Raw genomic sequence first — 16,200 nt, 5'->3', positions numbered from 1 at the left:
TGAAACCCCCTATCGCCGATCAGTCGTGTAGTGTGAAATACACACCGACTTGAAAGACTCCCGATTACAAGAGATCCAGTCGTGTAGTGTGAACTGTACAGCAACCTGATGACTTGGAAAGTCGTGTAGTGTGAACTTGGCATTATAGAATCCAGGACCGACAGACCAAAAACTAATGTCGAGGGCAGAGGGCGACAGTGGCAAGGAAAAGACTCCCTTAAAATTACAAGAACAAACCTTGAACCAGAATCTAACCAATTAAGCTTAAGGACATAAAAACCAAATATTCCAGAGTTTATTCCAGTCATATTTTTTGACAAATAAATTATTTAATCACGTTGCAGAAATTACCAAACTTCTGGCATTCACGTTTTCTGAAAGTGTCTTTAAACATTGAACCGTTGGATAAAAATGTGCAGTCTGATTAAAAAGTGATCATTCCAACCACCGTCAGTCTATTCAAACAATCTGTTGTGGATTCATGCTAATGAAGATGATTACAGTCTTGTTAGGCAAACATCATGAAATCCACTGGTCCAAAAAAACTGAGCTTATGAACTGTTCATAAAGCCTGAAGATTTCTCCTTCACAAAACTTCATTATCTCCTTATTAAACCACACAAACGTAGCTAATTGAGCATCAGTAATTCAGTACGAGCATCCGTGTGCAAATCAGCTTATTAGTGGCTAACAGGAAAACAAACAGTGTGTTCTGTGGAAAAACATGTCCGTATAGTTCTTGTTTAATACTGCATGTGTAATGATGTTGTTCCCCTCTAGCCATGTTCTACAGCCTGTAAATTCAGTTATCAGAGTCACTGCAGCCGTGTGATTAGAAAAAGATTGTACATACTGTAAAAAATTCCATTTCACTGGGCGCCGCTGGGATCTGTGTATTTCAACAAAAGGAAATTAGTTTCTAACCACACGAACAAAGAAAAACAAAAGCATGGGCTTCCTCTTACACAACAACCTCTGAGACTACAGTGATGTAAAGCTTAGTGGACTGTGGACAGTGTTGCTTGTGTTTAGCTCCTAAATACTGACAGACCTAACTTGAAGAAGAAGGACGCCTTCATCATCATATATTAAGATTCAGTACAGTGATTGTTTTCCTCTGATAGCTCTGCTTGTTTGGAGGCTGGGGTCAGAGAGCAGGGTCAGCTTCAGCATAAATTGGGTTTTATTAAAAACTTATTCTGTTTTCAGTCTTCCTGTAATGTGATTTGTATTTTTTTGATGTACATTCATGTCTTTGTCTCTTCAGGGTCTAACGAGGTTTTCTCGCTCTCCACGATTCCCTCATGTAAGTAGAACATGTCGAACGTGTACAATAACAGCAAAGAGAAGTCGCAAATATGAGCTCAATGACATGGGTAGACACCCTTACCAGGGTCGTGTTTGATACCCCAGATGTAAAACAGAATGAAACAAGCACCTATATGACTGAGCTGAAATTTAGGGCAGAGCTGCTACTTAGAAATTAAAGGACATTCTGCAAAGATGCATACACTGGTGTAAAGAGCACAAAATCGAACCCTGAGCAATGAAAAAGGTAACAGACAGTTTAGTGTTTGGAGAAAATCAAAAGGTGTATTCAACACACAATTATATCAAATGTTGGGGAGTTTGTCATTTTACACTTTTATGGAAGGTTCTAAAATGCACCTTTATCTCCTTCATTATTTAAAGGTCACACCACAAATCCTTGGTGTTTTTCACCTTCTACCAAAGATGTGAACTGTTACCCAATATTTATTTATTAGAATTTTATCGTCATGTTTCACTCTTTGGTTACATTCATGACAGGAACGGTAGTTACTCATTACACAAGATTCATCAGTTCAAGTTTAACATCAAACACAGTCGTGGACAATTTTGAATCTCCAGTTCAACACAGTTAGGGAATTTGTCATTTCACACTTGTTTGATGAAGAAATGGAGGAACTCATCATAGCATAACCTCATAGCATTCCAAACAACTGATTTAAAGAAGTCACACCACAAAACATTCAGGAACTGGATGTAAACATACATAAATGTCTTGGGATTTTCAGCACTGTTCTTTCGTTTGAATGATTGGAACAAACGTTTTTGTCAAGGACGTTTACTGCTAGTTTTCTTGTTACTGTATAAAAAGGTCTGCTCCTGCTAGATGTGACGGAAACCTGGCGTGTTTGCACCGAAAATGTCCCGAACTCACTACAGACTTTATCACAGACTGGACTGAATCATGAAGAACTCTGTGTAAATTATATTTATTCAAATGATCCTCCAGGCCACCCAAGGAGGACGGGGGTCCCTGCTGAGTCTGGTTCCTCTCAAGTATTCCTGTATTTTTAAGGAAGTTTTTCCTGCCACTGTTGCCCTCGCCCCTGCTGTACAGGGGTTTTTGGTCTGTTGGTCCTGGAGTCTGTAAAGTTGATTTGAGACAAAGTCCATTGTAAAAAGTGCTATACATATAAAATCTCAGCTCTGCCTGCCGGCTAGGCTGAGCGGCCATATGAACAACGATTGGTCTGTTGTTCAGATATGGGCAGGACTAAGCCGGATGGGGTCTCTCTGCTCTCTCTCTGCTGGCTGATTGATGGTGCCTGCATAGAGATGAGAGTGTTTTCAGGGTGTGTCTCTCGGTACACAGAGCTGAGCTGCACTGCACTCGTCAAAGTGTAGGTGATAAGATGCATACGTGTGTTGGCTTCGTTCTCCTCAATCAGAGCAAGGATCAGCATTGGTGGAGAGGAAGCGTGATGCAATGTGGCATATTGGACGTGCTAAAAAGGGAGAAAAAGGGGAGAAAATGCATAAACAATCATCTACAATGTCACTAATGTAAACGTTTCTTGATTGCTTTAGAATAATCGAGTGGACTTGAGTGCATCAGTGGATGGAATACATCCCTGCATCGTTGAACCAGGTGAAGAAGTGCATGATCATGGTCACCTTTCTTCTGCATCCAAATCTCATCGCAACCTTCTTCTTCCAAACCTTGGCAACCTGTTTGGTGATGAATTTCGCCAGTTCAGCGCTTTACGTCACTGCCGTTCACCTGCGAGGGGGATCTGCAAGAACGTTTCTCCAAAACCGCAGCCCAAAGTAGAGCATCATTCCCTCGACGCATCGACTCTTCTTAATAAGCCGAGTCAGGAGGGACTCACTGGGCGAAAACCAAATAAACTGGTCATTCCTGGAATCAGCTGCCTTGCATCACCTGATCTCAGCCCAAGGTTTGTCTTACTTTAGGAATTTTATAAATGTCTGCAGTATTTACATACAGTGCCAGTTAAACTGATGCTGTCCTTAGTAAAGAGCAGCACTGGATCAACAATAACTGAGCGTATTTGGTCCTACAGATTTTCTTTTAAAGTGACCAAACAGTTAAATTAACCTTTAAAACTTCTCACCTAATTTTAACAAGTAAGGAAATAAACAGGAGTCATTGGTGTGTGTGTGTGTGTGTGTTGTTTTACTGTGCTTACTGACAGGGTGGTTGATGGGATTGAAGACAACGGACGTGTGTTTCAGTTTAACACTGAGCAAAGCAGCACCAGCACTGGGGCAGGAGAATCACAAGGTATGCCAAGGGTATCGCTTAATAATCCAACACACACTAGTACACATTTGTACACATAACACACCCGTACCTGCCCATAACCTCATGTTTTACCTCGTTTGTTTGTCCCTGTGTGTGTATTGGATGCATTTCTTTCTGTGTGCTGTGTTGTCCCAGTCTCAGTATGAAGCCATAACCTTAAAACCACCAGCTTAATATTGTGTAGGCCCCTATCATGCCACTAAAATAGCTCTGGCCCTTCAAGGCATAGACTCCACAAGCCCTCTGAAGGTACCCTGTGGTGTGCAATAGATACTTCAAGTCCAGTAAGTTATGATTTGGAGCATTCATGGATCTGACTTGTTTGTAACACATCCATAGACACTCGGTTGGATTTAAATCTGGGAAATTTGGAGACCAAGTGAACACCTTGAACTCTTTTTCATGTTCCTTAAACCATTTTTGAACAGCTTCTGAAGTGTGGCAGGGTGTAGCAACCTGATGAAAGAGGCCACTATCATCAAATGATCATGACGAGGTGTACTTGGTTTGCAGTAATGTTTGGGTTGGTGGTAGAGGTCAACGTACCATCCACATAAATGCCAGGAACCAAGGTTTCCCTTGACTGCCCAACAGTCTGTTCATGGTTTATGGCTTTTCCATCCTCATACCACTGATGGTGGGTACTCACCATGATAGCCTGTGAGCACACCTTGTTGTTTTGGAGATACAAGCAACCCGACTTCTGGGCATAATGATTTATGCCTGTAAATGCAAGCATCTACAATCAGCTCAACATTTTATCTATCCCTGACTTTGTCTTGCACAACTATTACACAATGAGCATTGCCTTTCACATTTTGGGAATGTGGATGGTGCTCATGTTTTGGCTCATCAGGATATATCTGTCTGTTCTAGAGTGTGTCCTGACCTAACACTACCAATTTCTATTTGTTTAAGATTCTGTTCAGGTGAGTGCCACCCTGCTTCAGGAAACCGAGGAGGTGAGAGAGAGCATCAACCAACTGAATGAAAAGGTACCAAAACAAGGTCTGCAGGTAGATATATTTCAGGTAACCCATACGCCAAAAACATGCTCAACTAATCCTTCACAGCATCATCCTTCCCTTATCTTCTATTCTTGCCCTGCTCCCCTCCTGGGCTTTGTTCCTGAAATGAAATATCGGTCTAATCCTGATGCTTAGGGGCACTGTGGGAATTCAATGCTCTGCTACAATGTTAGATTACTTATACAGTATATTGTAATCAGTGAATTTCAAAAACAGTGAGACAAATCCTGCTATAATCTAATACTAATAACCGTCGTTCTTTCCTTCTCACCGTGTAGATGGTGTGTCTGAACCAGGAGGTGTCTCAGCTAACTAAAGACCTGCATCACGTGATGCACCTCTTGCAAGCACAGGTTGCTGTTCCTCATTACACTGCCCCAGTTTCTGCCTATCCCTACGGACTGCCCGTAGTGCATCCACATCCTGCAGAGTACAACGTCGCCCAGGGCCATCATCATTATCACCAGCATCCAACTGACCACAATGTACCTGAGAACATCCTCCACCTCGGGACAAGTCTGTGGAGCCAGAGCGGTATGAAAGTTTTGTTTTGTTTTTTTATTAGAATTGCAAACACGCTCTCTGTATCGTGGTCTATATGAAGCGTTGTTATGAAGAGGTCATCAGTTACCAAGTATAAAATAGAGCAAGGCTATATGACACAATAAACCAATTACTGGTCAACAAGCTCACAATGTGCAAATCAGTAATAGGCTAATCCACACGTGTCAAACTCAGGGAGAGAGCTTAAAGGCATATGATTGTCTTAAAATACATTGTAAAATCATACATAAACTACATCTTCCACAATGCATGTCGATTTTGTGACCCCCGAAGTGACCGCATCCTGACAGTGTTTCCACATCATTGTTTAAGGCGTTTTTCCAACAAGTGATGTTGAGAAAAATCGACAAATAATTCCAAAATGTTCAGACAGATTCCCCCTTTTCCACCGACGCGGAAAGGAGCCCGTTCCGGTTCCCGAACTTGATTTTGAACCGGTTCTGTGTGTTTCCACTGAAAAAAAGAGGTTCCAGACAGCGAACTACCGGGCCAATCTGGCACTACGGAATACTTGGTTTTTCAGCGCGAACCGTGACGTCACCTGTGGGCGTGTCGTGTTGTACAGCATAGCAACAGCAACAATGGCGTCCGCTGGTGTCTCGTATGGAGCTAGATGCTGAATTTTTTATCTTTTAAAGTTCATCTGATCACATTTTGAGCCAGTTTGCCGCTGATATTTTCAAAGCGCCTTTTAAAAGATGAATTGTGTGATATGACGTGATAAAAGTGACCCGGACAGAACAAAACACGCTTAACGTGAAAAATAAAGCATGAAGCTTTTTCAACTCCCAGAGCTGCATAACCACCACACATGAAGTAAATCCAGCTAAACACAGATACACGTTTTATTTTAGAGTAGATTTGATGGTTATTTCACACAGATGTTTGTTCGTGTTGTGGAACTTTAGTGATGTTTTACCACTCGAGTCGAGCGCTGAGTAAACCGGCATTCTGCGCCGAGAGTCGCGGTGAAACTGAAGCGCAAAACGCTTCTCACGTCAATCAACTAAAGAAAACAACAACTGCGACAAACACGTCTACGTCTTCTTATCACCAACAGCTGATCCATGCTGTAACAACAGCACAAATGCTCACACATGATCTACACGCTCCACCATGATATTACTACTCTTAACTTTCGTTAAGCAACGCCCACCTTTGATGACGCAGGCTTGGTTCTCAAAATCTGGTGGAAACGCGCGTCGGTTCTCTACAAAACACCAAGGTTCTATGAAACCTGAACAGAACCCGTTCAAGAACCATGTTTTTTTTGGTGGAAAAGGGGTAAGAGAAAACTGATGCAGAAAGGCAATTTAATGAAAGATGGGAAAGCAAATACAAGTTTGTAAAGGAGTAAAGGTAGGAGTACAAGATAGATATACAAGGCGTTGAGTTTCAAGGTATTTCAGACTGGATTTGACGGTTATTTCACACAAATGCAGATTCGTCTCATATTTGCACTTTGATGACGTTTTACCACTCAAGCCATTAATGGGAAACGTTGAGTTTAAGGGTACAAATTTCTCAACGAAGGGCGTCAAGTAGGGGTGAGTGATATGGCCTTTAAATAATATCACAATATTTTGGGATATGTTTGAGATAACAATATTCACTACGATATATAAGAACACTTTTTAAAAAAGTCAGTCAGTCAGGAAATCTGAGGTACAAATGTTACCAAATGTACATTAAATTAAGCATCACTTCCAGCAGGGCTGGGCGATATGGCTAAAAATCTCATATCTTGATATGCTTTTGAGAAGTGGCGATATACGATACGATATAATGTAAACTTAAAGTACAATGGCAGACCACTACCTGTATTTTACCTTATATTGTTTATAAGTTCTCTTAAGAACACAAAACATTGTAGTTCTGATACATTCTGACTAGTTCAGTGTTTATATTTTGTATTATTACAGGCTGTATTTATATTAACATTGACAACATTTATATTAAGAAAAACCAGCAGAATCTCACAATCACATTTCTGCTCCGTTTTACCTCAAATTAATGAGCATCGAAAAAATCCCAAAAACGTTTAATATTTATTAATGCTTTGCTATCATTGCAAAATAAAAGCGCACGGTAAACAGCAGCACCACGACCCAGATCAACCACACAGCAGCATAAAATCATAACCGCTGCTTACCTTGGAGCCCATCTTGTATATTTCCAGAATGTTTCCAGAATATACATATAAATCCATATTTAACTTCGTTTATCCACTTAACTAATGAAAACCGTCTTAGATGATTTAATTTTATTTTATTTATTCTCTCGGCTGTCGCGGTTGAAACCTGAAACTGGTAATTTGTTCACTTATCTGTCAATTATACAGCAACCAATGAAGAGAGAGCTTGAAATTCCACCCAAAATCTGAATTCGAAGCTCTGATTGGTTTATACATCTGAATCTCTTGAACCGGAGTTGTTTTGCCCACAGAGTCAGCAACACGAATGAATCTTTACTATAGATAAGAGCAGAGTTTTCTGATTCGATTCCAATGAATAATTCGTCTGAAAAGAGTCGTTTCTGAATCATTGACTCAGTGATTCAGTTTCCATGCTTATACGCGAAGGAAAGCGTTCTGCTTAGCGCTTTTGTGTTTTAAATGTTCTCAGATGGTAGCCTGTGTATTCTATGTTCGTTCACTGACACAGTTTTCTAGTGTTCACTAGCGTCAAGTTTCAAAGATTTCGAGTTTAGGGGACGTCGAGTTACAAGTTGCCACTGCACAATATAAATTTGGCATTTTGACACCAAACACAGAGCTAGGTATGCTACATTTAGCCTCCAAGAAAAACTAATTGTCCAAGAATTAAAATGCAGACTGCAATCGCAGCAGGATACGTTACAATCAGCCCTTTGAGGGGAACCATAATGCTGATGTGAAAATGAGTTTGACACCCCTGAGCTTTATATAACTATACTAGGGATTTCACAAACCAGACCAGTTTCAGATAGAAACAACTGTAATTTGGCTTCCTGGCATGACTTGACTATAAAATGGGTTTGTCACTGCACATGATCTATACCAAAACAAGAATCTCTTAAACGTGGGAAAGTAGGGAATCAAGTGCCTAGGACGACTTCACTCCTTCAAAGCATATCTATAAATATTCAGTACTATTTTACTATTTGATAGTTGCATTAGTTTGATATTTGATTTGTTCATTATTTCTGTTTACTGCTTGTTGTTTTGCTTGCTAGTTATGATAAAACATTAACTAATCCATAACGTTGCAGGTGGAGACCAGACCGGTGCATCCAAGCAACCTGAAGTTGTTAAAGTCCTTCCTCATTTTGATCCTAACAGCGCATGTGATGCAACTTGCTGTAAATCCAGCTCTGCTAACAATAACACCTCCATTTTTATCCCCAACACTGCAAAAGCAACCAGTATTCAGCAAGTAAAGGATGCAGTTCACAGCACCATTACCAGCATTAGCCGCTCTCAACCAGTCTTGTTCAACAGGAACAAATCCAATCAAGCATGTTCGTCTAATCTCCACTTGCTCTCCAGCGCTCCAACTTCCACTCATTCTTTGCTAGTTGCTAATCGTTCGAATCCAAAACCCAAAATTCATCAACCAGCACTTAGCGAACCAAATTTGGAATCAGATAGCAATGTTCTGGACCCAGCTGGAGACCCTGCTGGAGACCTGGATAAGGACGATGAGGACAGAGAGGATGCTGCCTTGCTAAGCAAAATGGAGCACCCCGGTCTTGAGTGTCTGCTCGCAGGTGAGGAATCTGTGAAGGACATCGAGTCCTCAGATTCAGAATCCGTATCCAGATCTGGAATGCTCGACGTTGGGATGCAAAAGGACTCTGAAACTTCCTGGTGCCTTGACCTGATAGACTAAGTGCAGACTCTTCAAACTTTTATAAAAAAATGATCAGAAACTTGTTTGCAGTGATTTCTTTTACAAGTGACTCTGGATCATTTGGGTCCCGTTCCTGCAAATGTCTGTAAAACTATGCAAGTCGCATGTTGATGTGCTTTATTATTTAAATCTCTACTCTATAAAATCTATACAGTATACCACAAAATAGTGAGATTTTAATATTAACACAACTGTCCTGTTCAAGAATTCAAAACTCCACAGACACTAATCCAACCATTTTGGCATTTAATCCCTTTTCTATTTTACCCTAAACCAGGGGTGCCCAATACGTCGATCATGATCGACCAGTCGATGGCACAGTGCACACTGATAGATCGCTCCTCATTCAAACAGGTCAACATGATTGACAGGAAATGAGGCCACTGTTTCTTTAATTTGTGGTTTGTTAGCACAGCTTCGCCTCAGCCCACCTAAAGCACCGCTAATCTAGAACGTTTTCATTCATCAGTAGCCAGTTTGCGCCATTTTTTTGCATTTTTCCTTCTGTAACCTGCACTGTTTGTGAAGATGAGAGCGCAACCGAGCACGAAGAAACCAAAAACGCTTCGATTCGGGCGAGAACGCTGCGGAGACGCTGGTTCATTCATACGTGGAAGAAGCTGAGAAGAAATTTGAACCCTCAGTCTGACATTCATATGAAGTCAAGCGCCTCTGCTGGACAATTTTGGAACTTTCTGGCTGAGGAAAAATATCCAAACATGAGAAAATGTGCCGCATATTTGACAGCATTTTTGGATAAACCTTTTTTAACATGAAAATAATGAAGTGTAAATATGGGTCCACCCTTACTGATGAACACTTGGAAGCTGCTTGAGAATTGGCTTCAGCAGCTCCTGTCCAGATACATAAACCTGACCGACACCATTCAGTGTAAATCATCAGAATAAGGTCAGTGTGATTTTTCACTCGCTTGCCCTGTAAAGCTGAATATTAATATAGGAAAAGTAGATCGTGATGACCTGTCGACTGAAATAGTAGATCTCAAACCACAAAAGTGTGGGCACCCCTGGCCTAAAACATCATGCAGACCAAACCAACCCTTGAAACAAACCAACCTGAAACTTGGTGTTAAGCTGATACTCCATCCTTTCACTCAACACAGTAGGCGTGCTTGTAGGTGACACTTTAGTGTTTTGCTCTCCATCCTTTGGACTGTAAGACCTTCAGTCAAATATTTTACAGTCAAATAAATTGGTAATTTAAACTATTGAGCTCTACTTAGCTTTATTTTAAGCTAAATTGCGTAGCATGCGAATATTACTTCTGGATAAACCAACCAGATACAGACCTGAACCTTGGTGTAAAGCTGATACTCCATCCTTTCACTCAACACAGTAGGTTAAGTCTTGGCCTATAAGTGACACTTTAGTGTTTTGCTCTCCATCCTTTGGACTGAAGACCTACGGTCAAATTTTACAGTCAAACAAATTGGCATTTTAAACTGTTGAGCTCTACTTAGCTCTATTTTGAGCTAAATTGCATAGTATGCGAATATTGCTTTTGGGAAACACTTTTGGACTGTTAATACTTCCATGTTTTATGAAAACACAGCATTCGAATACATTAATCCAATTCTAAAGCTTTGACTTTATTGCCACCTAATGTCTGTAAAGTTAAACCGACATTTCATTTCACTAATCAACCATAACATTAAAACCACCTCCTTGTTTCTACACTCACTGTCCATTTTATCAGCTCCACTTACCATATAGAAGCACTTTGTAGTTCTACAATTACTGACTGTAGTCCATCTGTTTCTCTGCATGCTTTGTTTGCCTCCTTTCACGCTGTTCTTCAATGGTCAGGACCCCCACAGGACCACCACAGAGCAGGTATTATTTAGGTGGTGGATCATTCTCAGCACTGCAGTGACACTGACATGGTGGTGGTGTGTTAGTGTGTGTTGTGCTGGTATGAGTGGATCAGACACAGCAGTGCTGCTGGAGTTTTTAAACACCTCGCTGTCACTGCTGGACTAAAAATTGTCCCCCAACCAGGGCAGCGTCTTGTGACCACTGATGAAGGTCTAGAAGATGAGCGACTCAAACAGCAGCAATAGATGAGCGATCGTCTCTGACTTTACGTCTACAAGGTGGACCGACTAGGTAGGAGTGTCTAATAGAGTGGACAGTGAGTGGACACGGTGTTTAAAAACTCCAGCAGCGCTGCTGTGTCTGATCCACTCATACCAGCACAACACACACTAACACACCACCACCATGTCAGTGTCACTGCAGTGCTGAGAATCATCCACCACCTAAATAATACCTGCTCTGTGGGGGTCCTGTGGGGGTCCTGACCATTGAAGAACAGGATGAAAGGGGGTAACAAAGCAGGCAGAGAAACAGATGGACTACAGTCAGTAATTGTAGAACTTGGGACAGTTGAGTCCTGCATACTAGTTTTATACCATCTTTTCCTTAATGTTTGGTAATTAATAAAGCAATTAACAATAACAATCTACAAAATGTAAGTTAAGTGCAATAAAACTGGACAATGTGTGCATGAATATATACAGTATACACACTTACCTGTGCAAAAAGGAAGCAGGAAAACCAGAAATATACTTTTACTCATGCACACAAACCCGATGTTTTCCTTATAGAATACTCGATTAAAGATGTAATTTTTTGTTTTAATAACCAAGTTTATTAATATTAAATCGCCCAACCGATTTTAAAGCAAAATGTCAATTCTGCCCAGCAACAACACCCAAAATATTATTAACGGTTCAAATAAACCGCCCTAACGAATTCTCATCCACGACGCTGATTGGATGATTTGTCTGTTAACTGAATTGTAATTGGCTCAGGATGAATGGCGTGAGGCGAACAAAATATAAACAAACACAATTATTTATCACACGTATATATAAAAAACAAACCAAACGTAGTCTATTTAATTTTATTTAATATAAGTATGGCATTTATTTTAAAATATACTTATTTTTTTGTCTTTTTGAGAGGTTTAACAGCCTGTTGGACGATTTTCTTACTGCCCTACTGGACAAACCGCCCATGATAAAGTTGTGTTTTTAATTATACAATAATAGCGAATGTTTAAGTAATCAAACCAGTATACACTGATCAACCATAACATTAAAACCACCTCCATGTTTCTACACTCACTGTCCATTTTATCAGCTCCACTTACCATATAGAAGTACTTTGTAGTTCTACAATTACTGACTGTAGTCCATCTGTTTCTCTACATGCTTTGTTACCCCCTTTCATCCTGTTCTTCAATGGTCAGGACCCCCACAGGACCACCACAGAGCAGGTATTATTTAGGTGGTGGATCATTCTCAGCACTGCAGTGACACTGACATGGTGGTGGTGTGTTAGTGTGTGTTGTGCTGGTATGAGTGGATCAGACACAGCAGCGCTGCTGGAGTTTTTAGACACCTCACTGTCACTGCTGGACTGAGAATCGTCCACCAACCAAAAATATCCAGCCAACAGCGCCCCATTGGCAGCGTCCTGTGACCATCCAATTAAGATCTAGAAGATGACCAACTCAAACAACAGCAATAGATGAGCGATCGTCTCTGACTTTACATCTACAAGGTGGACCGACTAAGTAGGAGTGTCTAATAGAGTGGACAGTGAGTAAACCACCACCATGTCAGTGTCACTGCAGTGCTCAGAATGATCCACCACCTAAATAATACCTGCTCTGTGGTGGTCCTGACCATTGAAGAACAGCATGAAAGGGGGGTAACAAAGCATGTAGAGAAACAGATAGACTACAGTCAGTAATTGTAGAACTACAAAGTGTTTCTATATGGTAAGTGGAGCTGATAAAATGGACAGTGAGTGTAGAAACAAGGAGGTGGTTTTAATGTTATGGCTGATCATTGTATATATAATACTATTTTAAAATACATATACAGTATCTACTTCTGTATAACGTTCTAGTAGCTACTGATTGTCTTACCTTACTGCATGGTAAAGTTTATCGTTCTTTTTTCCTAAGGAAAATTAAGTGAAATATGCTCACATTACTGATGCTTGTTAGAATTTTGCATTGTAGCACCTGCACTTTTAAAACGTTTTTTTGTTTTGTTTGTTTATTTATTTGCCTAAGTTTTATGTTTCATTAAAACAAAAATTTAAGTCCAAATCCAAATTTTAATCCTAAACGCAATAGTAATACAGTATATGCACATATTCCATTTTATAAACACATTTATAAGAACTTGGAATCACTTTTTCTTATGACTGTAATTACTCTTAAAATGCATGTCTTCTAATTTTTATCCATTATCCATAATTATAATTACTATCTATAATCTATAATCATTATGTTTATTAGACAAACACGTCCTGCCCAGACTGATAACGCACTATTGGCCGTCATGAATTGGAGTTGGTAATTTCCAAACAAATTCTAGTTGATTTACATATGTGATTTGGCTTGTTGTCGTCGTCAACAATGTCATTGTTTTGTTAAATTCCCCTATTTATTCTGACCAGGTTGACAGATGACACTAACACCACACCAGGCATTTAACGTTTTACATCTTATTAGAACACAAAGCCAAAAGGCTGGTATTTGGACACCAATTTTAATCTGAGGGTTCAGTTTTTTAGCAGACAGCCTTGGTCAAGACTGTGTGTTGGACTCCTGCCTTATCTTATACTGTTTCACATTTGCCTAAGTGTGTGTTTTACCATGATTAATAATTAATAAAGACTCATTCAAAGTTAAAGAGATCATGTGAACATACTGAAAGGACAACTTTAATCATAGATTTTAAAATTCTAAAGTAAAATAACACTAATGTCCAGAATTATTGGAGAGAAAAATACCAAAAGGTGCAAACAGCTTCAATTCACTCTGAATTCTATGAATTCTCTATGATTTCAACTTATCTGTGAATTGTATTTATTTATTTGTTTGAGCAGGATGTAAACATGAATCACAACTATTTAAATAAAATATCAGTTGATGAATGTGCCATTGGTATTGATTTAATACTGTTATTATTGTATGGTTACTGGCTTTCTAAATGAATTTGTGAATATGTAAGTGTTCCCATGTATAAGCAAGCAGTAGCCTAGTGGTTAGGGTACTGGACTAGTAATCAGAAGGTCGCTGGTTCAAGCCCCACCACTGCCAGGTTGCTGCTGTTGGGCCCTTGAGCAAGGCCCTTAATCCTCAATTGCTCGGATTGTATACTGTAATAGTACTGTAAGTCGCTTTGGATAAAGGCGTCTGCTAAATGCTGAAAATGTAAATGTATGGATTGGATGTATGGAAAGTCTAGGGCATTTATCCTTGGATTTACTTTGTCTCCTGGCAAGATGAAGTAGTTACTGAGGAAAAACCATCTCAAGAGAACAGGGGAACAGGAACTGTATAGTGGGTAGAGGTCCTTATGATATGAGTTCGATCCATGGAATTTTTTGAATGGGTTTTCAACACAAAATTCAGTTTCCTTTCATTTTCCAAACACATTTGGAAAGTGGATTTTATGCTTCAGGCTGTCCCTAGGTGTACATGTATGAATGTAGATGAATGTGTGAGTGGGTGTTAGTCCAAACTGGACGGGCACAAAGTCGAGGGTTCATTTCTGCCTTGCACCAGGGTGAAACGGCTGGTGAAAATTAATGAATGGATGAGTTTGCTGACTGAGTATCACCCTGTTGAAGCACCTTGCCTAGGGTTCAGTAATGTAATTTGGGATGCACAGTCTGACACTGTAAGAGAAACATGTTACTGGGGGTCATAGGGTCTTAAAAAAGTCAGAGAAACACACACACACACACACACACACACACACACACACACACACACGGTATGTCAGAAGTACTCATTTGTTTCCAGGATCTGGTGTCGTGGTGTGTGTAGTTCGAGTTTCCATCTTCATCCCTCCTTCACCATCTGTCCTCCACACAGAGAAAGTCATACAAAGGTAACATGTCGAACACTCACACACACACACACACACACACACTCCGGTTAGCCAACCAACGGAGTTCCAGTAAAGCCAAGTAATGGTTACCTGAACTGGAATTCCACAAAAACTAAATGTTTATATCAAGTCAGTGAATCTCAAACATGGACAACAGCATCAGCAAATGGGAACAGTGCAGATTGGGAAGGTTCTGAAAAATCCCAAAGGTACAATAGACTCAAAGACAACAACAGATTGAAATGAGCACCTTTATGACCGAGTCTTAAGAAAAAAAAATTGGTCAAGAGCATCACAAAACTCTTCGTGCCCAGGATGGAGGTCTCTGCTGAGTCTGGTTCCTCCTGTAATGTTAAGTGAGGTTTTCATTTAGATTTACATTTACATTTTCGGCATTTTATACAAAACGACTTACACTAGACAGTCTGAGCAATTGAGGCTTGCTCAAGGGCCCAACAGTGGTAACCTGGCAGTGGTGGGGTTTGAACCAGCAACCTTCTGCTTTCTAGTCTAATACCTTAACCACTAGGCTACAACTGCCCTGTTTTCCTGCCACTGTCGCCCTTAGCTTGCTCAACAGGAGTTTTTGGTCTGTCGGTCCTGGACTCTGTAAAGTTGCTTTGAGACGGTGGCTACTGTACAAAGCGCAATACAACGATGCATCATGCAGTGTGTTGTAAATACATGCAGAACAACTGGACCCCGAGGACTGGAAGTACTGAAAGTAATATGGGTACATATGGTCTAACAGGGACACACACTGATCAGAGACAGCAGCACTGCTGAAGTTTTTAAATACCGTGTCCACTCACTGTCCACTCTATTAGACACTCCTAGTTGGTCCACCTTGTAGATGTAAAGTCAGAGACGATCGCTCATCTATTGCTGCTGTTTGAGTGGTCCCATGGGGCATTGTTGGCTGGATATTTTTGGTTGGTGGACGATTTTCAGTCCAGCAGTGACAGTGAGGTGTTTTTAAAAACTCCAGCAGCGCTGCTGTGTCTGATCCACTCATACCAGCACAACACACACTAACACACCACCACCATGTCAGTGTCACTGCAGTGCTGAGAATCATCCACCACCTAAATAATACCTGCTCTGTGGTGGTCCTGACCATTGAAGAACAGCATGAAAGGGGGTAACAAAGCATGTAGAGAAACAGATGGACTACAGTCAGTAATT

The 16,200-nt window shown here is 40.5% G+C and overlaps 1 protein-coding gene and 1 long non-coding RNA gene across 5 annotated transcripts in view; one reads left to right on the top strand and one right to left on the bottom strand.

The window, feature by feature from the left end:
* kcnh4b (potassium voltage-gated channel, subfamily H (eag-related), member 4b) overlaps positions 1-9,203 on the top strand; it is a 41,883-nt gene extending 32,680 nt beyond the window's left edge. The window contains exons 12-17 of one of the 2 annotated variants that reach the window (XM_063003305.1): positions 1,268-1,306; positions 2,857-3,227; positions 3,486-3,574; positions 4,514-4,590; positions 4,902-5,157; positions 8,437-9,203. In XM_063003305.1, the coding sequence (XP_062859375.1) occupies positions 1,268-1,306; positions 2,857-3,227; positions 3,486-3,574; positions 4,514-4,590; positions 4,902-5,157; positions 8,437-9,056 (1,452 nt within the window). In that variant the 3' untranslated portion in view covers positions 9,057-9,203. Of the gene's footprint in view, positions 1-1,267; positions 1,307-2,856; positions 3,228-3,485; positions 3,575-4,513; positions 4,612-4,901; positions 5,158-8,436 lie in introns of both variants that reach the window. The other variant, XM_063003304.1, reaches the window with a different exon arrangement.
* LOC134321514 (uncharacterized) lies at positions 1,738-11,813 on the bottom strand. Of its 3 annotated transcripts, XR_010013870.1 has the most exons (5): positions 11,630-11,807; positions 10,387-10,498; positions 10,154-10,259; positions 2,690-2,774; positions 1,738-2,594 (listed from the first exon to the last, which is right to left on the bottom strand). It is a non-coding gene; the product is annotated as an uncharacterized LOC134321514 (long non-coding RNA). The 3 variants fall into 3 exon arrangements; XR_010013871.1 differs by having other exon boundaries at positions 1,738-2,774; positions 10,154-10,250; positions 11,630-11,813; XR_010013869.1 differs by having other exon boundaries at positions 1,738-2,774; positions 11,630-11,810.
* Positions 11,814-16,200: the final 4,387 nt, after the last annotated feature.

The sequence above is a fragment of the Trichomycterus rosablanca genome, chromosome 10 (assembly GCF_030014385.1).
Source record: "Trichomycterus rosablanca isolate fTriRos1 chromosome 10, fTriRos1.hap1, whole genome shotgun sequence".
Classification (NCBI taxonomy): Eukaryota; Metazoa; Chordata; class Actinopteri; order Siluriformes; family Trichomycteridae; genus Trichomycterus; species Trichomycterus rosablanca.
This window is presented reverse-complemented; position numbering and strand designations above follow the sequence as displayed.